The sequence below is a fragment of the Bactrocera latifrons genome, unplaced genomic scaffold (genome assembly GCF_001853355.1).
Source record: "Bactrocera latifrons isolate USDA-ARS-PBARC rearing strain unplaced genomic scaffold, ASM185335v1 scaffold_503, whole genome shotgun sequence".
NCBI lineage: Eukaryota > Metazoa > Arthropoda > Insecta > Diptera > Tephritidae > Bactrocera > Bactrocera latifrons.
Window position 1 is genome coordinate 100,188 of NW_017537161.1, and position 10,887 is coordinate 111,074.

Genomic DNA, 10,887 nt, shown 5'->3' on the forward strand with positions numbered 1-10,887 from the left:
AACACCCCTTAATGTATCTTAGCGCCTACCTGCAAACCCATTTTAATGGCCAAGAACCGGAAAACTACCCTACGCGCGCTGCCATGCTGAAAGTATGAAAGAGCGAAAGAGATAACGCGCTACGGGGTGCTTGTCTCAGCATTTYGCACCGCACAGGATAGCGCACTGTCAACGGTTGACAACGCATCGCAGGACCTACAAGGCGCTGCCGTGGTGCCGTTTCATTCAGACACTTGCCGCCAGCTTGCTCGGTCGAGTTRACGCATTTTGCTRGCATTCAAATAGCAAAGTCCAGGCGGTGATTGTGTCAGTCGGTGGTTGTTGGTCGTAACATCAATTATATTATGTGCGCGCGGRAAATGCGATTTTCATAAACGCAACGTGTGCTAAATGTGTCCAACGGCAGTGAAACTAATCAATTGCGGATACTTTGTCTTGATGAATACAAACAAGCATTTCTAATTGTTTTACAAAGTGCAATTAAATAACTAATTTAATAAGTTTACTTTGTGTAAAAGAACAATAGTGAACCAAGGAAGCAGTTACTAATATTTACCGAAGTTGAAAACTGTGCTAAAAATAAAGTTGTAGTGCCAAATTGAACGCAGCAATATTTATTTTCGAAAATGTTGTCCACCACAACGTCACATCCCATCATGGCTCCCGTTATGCGTCCAGTTCAGGAAGGTCCTGTATCAAGACCACGCGCTGTCTACAGCATCGATCAAATTTTGGGTACGCAGACGAAGAGAAGAGGTGAGTCAATAGCACAGCAGCGCTGTTTTTTGTATAAATAATTATCTTTTTTGGTAAAATGTGTTACTTTTAAGCATACTGAAAGATTAGTCAATGCATATTCAGAGTTTTTGAAGGTTTTTCGAACGATTTTTATCAATAAAAATAGAAATGGTAATCAATCTAACTGTGTAGCTCTTTTCCTTCCGACAGCCGTCGCTTTTATTACGAGTATATATAGTCTCCATATAGATAAAAATAATGATCGTAAAATGTTATTACCACAGCTTAGAGAGAAATGTCAGAACATGCAGAACTGGAAGAAAACTCGGAAAAATATTAAAAGACGTAGGCGATGTTTACAGTACTAACTGCACTTGGATTTATGATTGCTTCTRTATTTTTTATTTATTCAATTTTATGACTGAGGAACATTCCTGTCAGAAGGGGTCTATTGCTATTACAATTTTGGACTTTTTTTTGCACATTTATGAACTATCAGTCAGTTAGTTTTGATTAGCAATTCAGTAATTTGTTAGAAGTTTTTAAAATCTAATTAATTGTGCTCAATCACAACAGTTTCAGAACTTTAGCAAATATTAAAAGAATRATTTTGTAGTACAAAATGGCTAAGTTAACCATTTTTAAGGAAATATTCTGTTCTTAGTCTGAATGTAAATCGATTTGATCTCAATAGTAATTACTATTGGTTTAATACTCTTTGAAAGGTTGTCGTTACCGCAAACTAATATAAGACCATTGTAGGGTTCTAGTCTACGCCAACTTGTCATAAGTATTAACTATTTTATTGACTAACTTTTTAAAAATTGTCTAATTTTAGTCAATTTGTCATAATAAGTATTGACTATTCCAGGTTGGAATGTASATCGATATAACTTCAATAGTAGGCAATTCGGTTAAATAGCTCTTTGGCAAGGTTCAAGTACCCACTAACTAATATATCCTTGATAGTGTTCGATACCTTGGCTTAAGTATGGACTATACTAAAGATGCTTCTTAAAAATTTGCCAATTTTAGCTAATATTGTCATAATATTGATTATTCCAGATCGGAATATAAATCGGTATAACCTAAATACGTAATATGATTGCAGGTATTCTTGTTAAATAGCAACTTAGGCGGGTTCAAGTATAGACTAACTAGCCATAGGTACTATATGGTATAAGGATTGACTACTTTAGTGAGAAAGTTTTTAAAAATTGACMTATTTTATTGTGGCTAAATTACATTCTGTGGGTTATTTTCTGGAAAGAGAGCATTTTGATTGATTTATTGTAAAAGTAACAGCATAATGTGTTCACCTATATATTTTGATGCATGGCTTTAGTTCTTMGGCGGACTGTAAATTGGTGTTTTGRAATTTCAAAACWACAAACTYGAGTTCCGAGCAGTTTCCAAAGWCTTTTTTTGTTCAAAATTGCAAACTAACAAACTAGATTTTCTTGAGCACTCTAAAGAAAACACTGAACTAAATTCGAGCACTGCTTCCTTTTCCATTAAATGTAATTATATGATATCAATGAAGCAGCGCAACGATCTCAAAAGAAACTAAACAACGCAATTCAATTTCAAACCCAGTTTCGCTTGTACTAATATACTATAGTTCAAGCTGTTATATTGTAGCGATCTACGAGTTCCCATATGATCAATGCGTTCTAATAAATACAAACATACATACACCAGAATATATGGTACGAAGAAAACCAGTTGACGACCCTCGGAAAGTGTGTTCAATGGCATAACGTGTAATCAAATTTTAATGAGCCTCAAATTAATAATTTTTCACAACTCAACGATATGTCTGCGACGGCAGCAATGTCGTGTAGACACAGCAGGACATCCAGGAGCGAAAAAGGAAAAGGACGAGGAATGTGCTCATATAGAGATTGTATTTTAAATTTGCTGCTTAGATTCTGCACATTGAARCGCCGGTGAAAACATATTCACACATATATTTTTGCTATAGTTGTTGTATACACATAGATTTTCATTCATTCATGCAGTTAGTGAGAGGCAATTTTATAAGTTGGCATCAAATTACTTATCATCGAATTAAATACGGGGGTAACTATCCAAATACAGCCGCGATGGGCGTGTGAGGCACAATACAAAATAGAAAAGCAAAATATTTTTAACTTTATTCCAAACGGCATCAATGTTGTTGTAATTTAATTGCAATTTCACGCAATTGCCATGTTGTTATTGGCTTTACCTCAACGTCAGTCAAACTATTGCCATTTGTTCGGTCACAAGTGCCTGCCGCTCGCAACGACGYCAYGGCATAGCGCTGGCGATTGTCAAACGCCSATGTCCTGTGGTGACATTATCCGATTTTCATATTTGATTACAACAAGACGCACAAATATTTTGCCCGAAGCAAATTCGTAACTGAAACATTCATTACGGTTATTATTAGTAGAGACGTCTGCGTGCGTGGTGGTGAGAGACATTTTCTGTRTTGCTGAGAAAATCGTATGTAGAGAAAAAAATTATGCGCTAACGCCTTGAAGTATACATTACAAGCTGTAATTAGTCGCAGCACCCATGCGAGATCCACAGGAAGGCTATCAAAGCGATTGTAGAACGCCCATTATATATGTCGATGAGTATCATATTTTAAATTTTCAATATTTGAATAACTAAAGCACAGTTTTTCGTAAGTTTCAGCAGTAGAAATTAGCCAAAGTAGATTTTTCTTGCATCGATATAAAGAAAAAACATATCGGAAATTTGATTTTAAAAGCCTTTAAGTTTCAAAAAACTTAAAACTTGGAACTCTACAATACATTGCTAGCTTYCTGCCTTCATTTATTTAGTTTGTTATGTTTTGTCTAAAGCTGGTCTGTGATTTTTGGAAAACTTTCAGTCGTAGAAAATATTTGCTATAAGATCTGATCAAAAGTGATCCGGACTGACAATTTTCACGTATTTTGGAATAAATCTTTATTGTCACCTTCAAAATAGGCTCATTCAATGCAAATTTCCATTCACTTGGTAGGCCTTTGGTGCTTTTCGAATGATTTTTGGAGAGACATTTGTTAGATTGTTCAACAGTTTCGAAGTTACATTCATAAACTCACYTCTCGGCACAAGTAATGATGCGTTTGAGGTGTGTGGAGTGCTCAGATGCGTTGTCTGGCATCTTTGTGTTTTCTAACTAATAGCTTTTACTTTCGCAAACATCCCGCTTGTGAAGTACACCGTCATTAAATAAAATTATTTAACCTCATGTGATATAAGCATAGATTTCTGCCCTCAATTTCAGTTCTATGTCGCTTCTAATGCTGCGTTATGCGATAATGTAAAAACAACAACTATGCGCAATCAAATCCAATGGCATGGTAGCTTTTACTCAGCTCAAAATGGCTCCATAATTTGCATAAAATCAAAAGGACTCGACAGCACCACAGCCATGAGTCCAACAACGTGTGCTTAAGCTGATATGCGTATATATACATACATGTATATGTATATGTGGACACATTGCTTGTATGTAGTAGTGCTCATGTGAGATTCCGCCAGTTTTAATATAAGCTCATTTTCATGTTGTTGTTTCCCTGCATTGGTTTAGTCAAAAAAGCCGAAGGTGCCAAAATATTTGCACACACTGTGGTTCAGTGGTTTTTCGTCAAGTGCGATATTGCTGGAAAGCACACAAACACACACACAACCCATCTTTAYGCAAGCGAGTTTGTTTAAGCTTATAGACACATATGTATATCTATGTATGTATGCGGCGGCGTATGTGTAAATATGCAGGGATGCTGTGGTGTCTATTGATGGCATTTTGTTCAGTAATCTGCTCAATCAAAGGCCACTTCGCTGAGGAAGAGCGTTGGCAGCTTTGGTAATGTTCGATGCGGTTGTGTGTGTTATGCTTATACTACAAAAACCGTTATTTAGGCAATGGTGTGCGCCAAAATGGCTCAAAGCTGATCCATTTCATGGTCAACCATATCAATAATTGAGTTAATGACTCATTCGACGGTGTGACATGTGGTTTGCTCTCAATACCTGCATTTTCAATTTGTATGCTAAAGAGGGAGCCTGYTGTGGCGCGTGACTGTTGTTGAATATTCGATTGATTAGTCGTTAAATTGGTCAACAGCAGATTTTGACGTTTTAATAAAGGGTTAAAAGCAGTGCTTTGGTGGATTACATTTTGAAATATGGGCTCAGATGAAATCATGCATTCATTTGCGAGAGCGGAAATTTTGAGCAGGTTTTATTAAAATAAATTTAGAAAATAAATGTTTTTAAAATACTTAATTAAAGGGGTTATGTCCAATTGCAAGTCAGAAAAACCCTTAACCAAGTAAAAAAATCATAATAACGATAAATTAATACAGGTTTTTCGAGAGAAAAGTTCTGCGAAAGATTTATGGTCCTTTGCGCTTTGGCCACGGCGAATATCACATTCGATGGAATGATGAGCTGCACGAGATATATGACGACATTGACATAGTTCAGCGAATTAAAAGACAGCGGCTACGCTGGCTAGGTCATGTTGTCCGGATGAACGAAAATACTCCAGCTCAGAAAGTATTCGACGCAGTACCCGCCGGGGGAAGCAGAGGAAGAGGAAGACCTCCACTCCGTTGGAAGGACCTGGCTTCACTTGGAATATCTAATTGGCGCCACGTAGCGAAAAGAAGAAACGACTGGCGCGCTGTTGTTAACTCGGTTATAATCGCGTAAGCGGTGACTACGCCAATCAAGAAGAAGAAGGTAATGATCAGAGGACTAGTAAAATTTCTGATTGCTTTCCAAAATCGAAATAATTGTCAATAGTCTCTTTGACAATTGAAAATTCAGGTCGATCGGTCTAGTCGCTTCGGAGAAAATTTCTTCGCCGTCTTTAAAAAATAACGTAAAATCCCTTTTCATAAGTCTACAGGCGAAGGAAATATAATACGAACCACTCTTATTGAACAAAATTTGAATTTTGGTTATAAAATGGTTATATATTGGTTATACATTGGTTATAAATAGGTTATAAATAGKTTATACATTCGTTATATATTGGTTATAAATTGGTTTTATATTGGCTGTATTTGACAGCGGCAGCTGAAAATTTTACGCTACAGGTATACATATAATATGAGTAAAAAAGTAGTAAAAAGTTCAATTTCAATTTTTATTTTACATGTCGGTGACGAAATAACCCCTTAATGATATTRAATTCTTTGTGAACTAACATAGCATATCTTAAGGCGTTAAACAAATTTTTAAATTTCAAATGTTGCAATGTATTTTCCAATGAAAGTAAGAATAATGTGAACATTGAAATAAAATTTTCACTTYTCTAACTTTCAAGTTTTACTTCGATTAACGATTTTTTCAGTGCTAAGGCCAAATTTGTGTACGTTTGGCTGAGAACCTTAGATGAATTTCTAAAGTAATTTTTATTTAAGAAATATTGGTAATAATCTAATTCGCACTCAAGTCGAATTTTAGATTGTTGAATGTCTTCAGCGCAGGAAATTGCTGCTTAAACCCAACGAATACACATACCTAGGCACTCACATACACACGTATGCCATGAGAAACATATACGACGTTTCCACACAAACACACAACACACACACAGACCCACCTAAATATATGGCACTTAGGCACTTAGCCAAAATATATACTTAAATACACTCTTCAATGGACTACTGCTTTCAAATCAAATTCAATTGAAACGCCATCAAATTGAGACTCAATGGAAAYGAGGCAACAAATGCAACGCATAATTCTTTTTATTGAATTGAATTTGCAATTTTTTAACCCATTGTTTGCACACTTGGCAATTGTGTGTGTTTACCGAAAAAATTCTTTTGATTTATTGATTTTGAAATTTGCACCGATAAGCACCAAATGTGCGTGTGTGTGTGTGTAGACATTTGTGCGGTCGAATCAAGCGAGAAGCGAGAGTTCAACGAAAGAAGTGCACAATTGGCAAAAATACAAACAAGCACACACATACAAATGCGCTTATAATCGTGTGTGTGTTTGGCTTTGGTGAATAGCAAAGTCATGCGGTAAGCTTGTTGTTGCTATTGTTCGAAAATTATTTCGTGAAGTATTTGAAGAAGAAATTTTCAATTGTTTAGCGGCGCTGAGAAGTCGGGTTGAATTGGTTTGTTTATACACTCGCCGGGAAGAGCTTCAGAATGGGCTTGAGAATGGGCGGAAAAGTGGGTTGGTGTGGCTGAGCAAGCGAGACTGTGCGTGAGTCGAAGTAAGCTGGCGTTGAATGCGCTTAAAATCAATGCGAAACGCCAGTGCTTAGTCGACCAGCTATTTAAACTTATTTTAATGCTATTAATGTGAATTAGGCGCAACCACCCCAAAAAGGTGTGCAATGAATTAAGGAACTGCATATGTCCGAGTAATACAGTGAAGCCTTGTTCATAATAAACATTTGCTTGTTTTGAAAACAAATAAAAATTATTATAACATTAAAAATTTCTTTTTAAAAAAAGTTGTTATAAATTACTTAAAAATTAATGAAATATTACTCTCTGCTTTTTCAGATTCCACCGAGTCCTTGAACAGCCATCAAATACATATTCTCCATAACAACAACAATAACATGAATAATCACAACCTAAGTAATAGCTCTAGTAACGGCAATAGCAGCAACAATAATATGAGTAGCATGAATTCGTTGCATCACAGTCATCACTTGACTCAACGCGACGAGTCGCCRACAAACATGGACAACGGTCTTGATGTGGACAATGACGACGAGTTGTCGAATAGTCTGAATAGYGGACATGATTTGGGCGACATGGARCGACCGCGTAAGGTTCGAAGGTAAGAAACACAAAATATGTGGTTAAAAATATTGATATAATAAATATTATGCTTGATATGATGTTGCTGATTCATAAAAAATTTTTTTGAAAGTTAAGCTTATTTTGATTGGGAGTCACTGTTTAGCCGGAAAACAAAATTTTCTKGCTTGATTGAGGTTTGCCTATTTGAAGAAAGCAACTTTCTAGCAGTGGACTGCTGTAAAAATTCTCAGGTGTCTTGAGAAGTAGTAAAAATATTAGAATTACTCGAATTATATAAAATTTGCGCCTTGTTCGAAAGCTTGTTTTAAATGTGGCTAATAATTCCCCTCTCATTTAACTCCTCAACCATTGGCAATTGGGATAGYCGWTATTTATAACCTTCTTTTGAGAMRAATTTTTYATCAGAAAAATAATTCKCAATAGACAGAAAGGGGCTAGTAATCATGTGATGCAAGGTCCAAACTATAAAGTGGATGCTTAAGAACGTCCCAACTAAAGWATCTGGGCTTCTTGTAAGTCACAAACGATGTATATGCCTTAGCCTTGTCCTAATGAACATAATTCTTTTACTCCTGGCCAAAGCTGTCCACTTTCCCATTGTTGATGTGGACAGGTTTGGATTAAGAGTTTGGCAGTAAGGGAGGATGCTATAGTAGATGTTTCTCTGTAAATCCCACATAACACTCTAATCATATCCAGCCCTACTGAAATGCTACCAAAGGGGCTTTTGTGACATGTTTAGACTCAAACAGTGCTTATATTTTTGTAGGACTCGTGAATTACATTAATTTATCAATATTTTCGACAATTGGCTCTCCAGAGCGCGGTGCATCTTTGACATAAAAGTTACCGGAACGGAATCCACTAAACTCAAATGGCAAAATTGCGCATGTTTGACAGCACCAGCACCACTATGAACACTATCCACATTTTCCGCTACTTGGCTCATGGTTTTGAATTTATCGAAGAAAATKTGTAAAATATGRCGCATTTTCTTGGTGTTCAAATTCATCAAGCAAAGATAATTTTTGGTTTCTAGTACCAAATCTTGAGTTTCTAACGCCATATTGCATAACCCTATTGCACTCATACTCAGGATACAAGYCGCTAAAGCTATTTATTGGAAAAATAAAGGATTTCCTTTTAAAATACCTAATATATATTAAGTTACTCATATATAGTATACTCATATATATAGTATACTTCCCATATCCTTCGTTAGGAACTTATTTTGAGACTGTTTTCAGTCTCCGCTACCAATAAAACTTCGCATTTTCTTTCTTGAATTGTCTGAAAATACCTTAGTTAAGACCCAAAGCATTGAAACTCTGTTATGTACGCATACAAATGATTAGTTAGAAACCTTCCTCTTTGAACTTTCTTTTCTTCTTTTGAATTGCTGTCTTTTWCAATTCCGAAAGTACAAGGAAAATGCTTATAAATAGTAATAAACAGTTATAAACATGAAAAAATACTTCAAATGTTTATTTGGCTACTTTTTATTGCCAAATTAGAATCCGCTTAAATATCTGTGAATAATAAACTCCAAAGSCGAGGAAAGCAAATTGCAAGAGGCGAAAAGAAATCGCATTAAATTTAGCTTCTGAGCGTTTTGCCAAAGCGGCGGCTTTGATTCATTGAGAGAAGTTCCTTTCATTTAAGTATATTATATAAGTACAATTGCTTCACTTATTCGAGGCTTAACTACAAATATAACAATAATATTAATTTCTTTGCCATTGCTGTCGTTGCAGATCGCGCACCACATTCACAACATTCCAGTTGCACCAACTGGAGCGCGCCTTCGAGAAGACGCAGTATCCGGATGTCTTCACAAGGGAAGATCTGGCGATGCGCTTGGATTTGAGCGAAGCACGTGTACAGGTAAATAGACGTTGAATTGTGATTTCACTATTTGTTACATACATACATACGAGTATGCAAGTCCTCGCACTAGTCGCTTGCTGGTAGCACAGGACTCGATTGCCGCTCCTGAATTGTTATCTGATTTTGTAATTATTTACGGATTAGCGCATTTTAGCAACAAACAATGGCAGCTGCTGCTTTTTATGCGCGCAAATCAGTGCATATGTGTGTGTGTATGCGTTTGCAACATTTATTTGTATCTTATATTTGTGCTGATGTTCCCATGGCGATTGCTGCAATAAAGCACTTTTAATATCACCTATAATGGTCGCATTAACGGTACGATTGTCCGATCACGTGAGTCAATTTGATTGTAAGTGGATAATGAGATATTTGCGACGGTGCACTCGTACGAGTACACACATATTCGCAAGATGTTGCTCAAGCATTAGCCCTGACGGCGTTTAACTGGCACATAACTACAATGCMTTTTTTCTATTTACAAATATTTTGTGAGAGACACGTTTTTGATGTAACAAAATAAGTGGTGATTCTATTAGACTACTCTATGATATTGAATTTATAATAGACTTATATTAAGTTTGTTATCTTTTGACGGCGGGCAGTTGGTAGTCGCATTCGTATCAGTTTTAGATCTTATTCTATAGCTCGCTTGCTTTTCGACGGGATATTTCGTTGATAACAATAGATACATATGTACATCTACACCATGTAGTGGTCCGATCTAAGCCATTCCTCCGAAAATTGCAGTGTAAACCAGGCCAAATTCGTGAAGATCGTGATCAGTTCTATGGCAGTTATATGCACTACAGCACTATTGGCGGTTCTGCCAAATCAGTAGCTTCTTGAGGACAAAAATATGTGTGGCAAATTCCAAAAAAATATTTTAGGAACTGAGAGATTTTTTCGCGTATATATTGGGTAGTCGAAAAACYCTTTTCGTATTTTGTCAACAGAAGTCGTTGCGGTTGTATATCTCCAGTGCTACYAATCACATTRTGTCATACCATATAKTGTTGAAAAGGTGAGATTTTTAGCTTTATTTAAACGAAAAAAATAAGTTAAAATTTTATTAGAATACGAAAATACTTTTTCGACTACCCAATATTTGCAAGCAACGCTGATCATTTATATAAAGTGTATACCTTATAGCATATCCGACGGTTCCTTTAGGGTATTACAAACTTCGTGGCATATTTAGCATATAAAAAAATCGCGAATATCAATATAAGTGCAAGTTAATCGCTTGCAACAATGGAAATTATTAATTAACGGCACAATTATTGGCTCTCCACTCAGCAATGACTTTTGCTTGGTAATTATTTTCGCAATTCAATTTCCAGATTAATGGGTTAATTAGCAACAATTAAGCATATTTGCAAGTGTGGGCATGTGCCACAATACGAGGTGTGTTCAAAAAGTATCGCGAATTTTGAATTTTTTGTGGCGTTATGTT

At 36.1% G+C, this 10,887-nt stretch overlaps 1 protein-coding gene across 1 annotated transcript in view; it reads left to right on the forward strand.

Annotated features, from left to right (window-relative positions):
• Positions 1-326: 326 nt before the first annotated feature.
• Positions 327-10,887, forward strand: part of LOC108973844 (homeobox protein orthopedia) — a 19,165-nt gene continuing 8,604 nt past the window's right edge. The window contains exons 1-3 of the mRNA XM_018941345.1: positions 327-756; positions 7,278-7,560; positions 9,299-9,428. Coding sequence (XP_018796890.1) covers positions 627-756; positions 7,278-7,560; positions 9,299-9,428 — 543 coding nt within the window. The 5' untranslated portion in view covers positions 327-626. The remainder of the gene's footprint in view (positions 757-7,277; positions 7,561-9,298; positions 9,429-10,887) is intronic.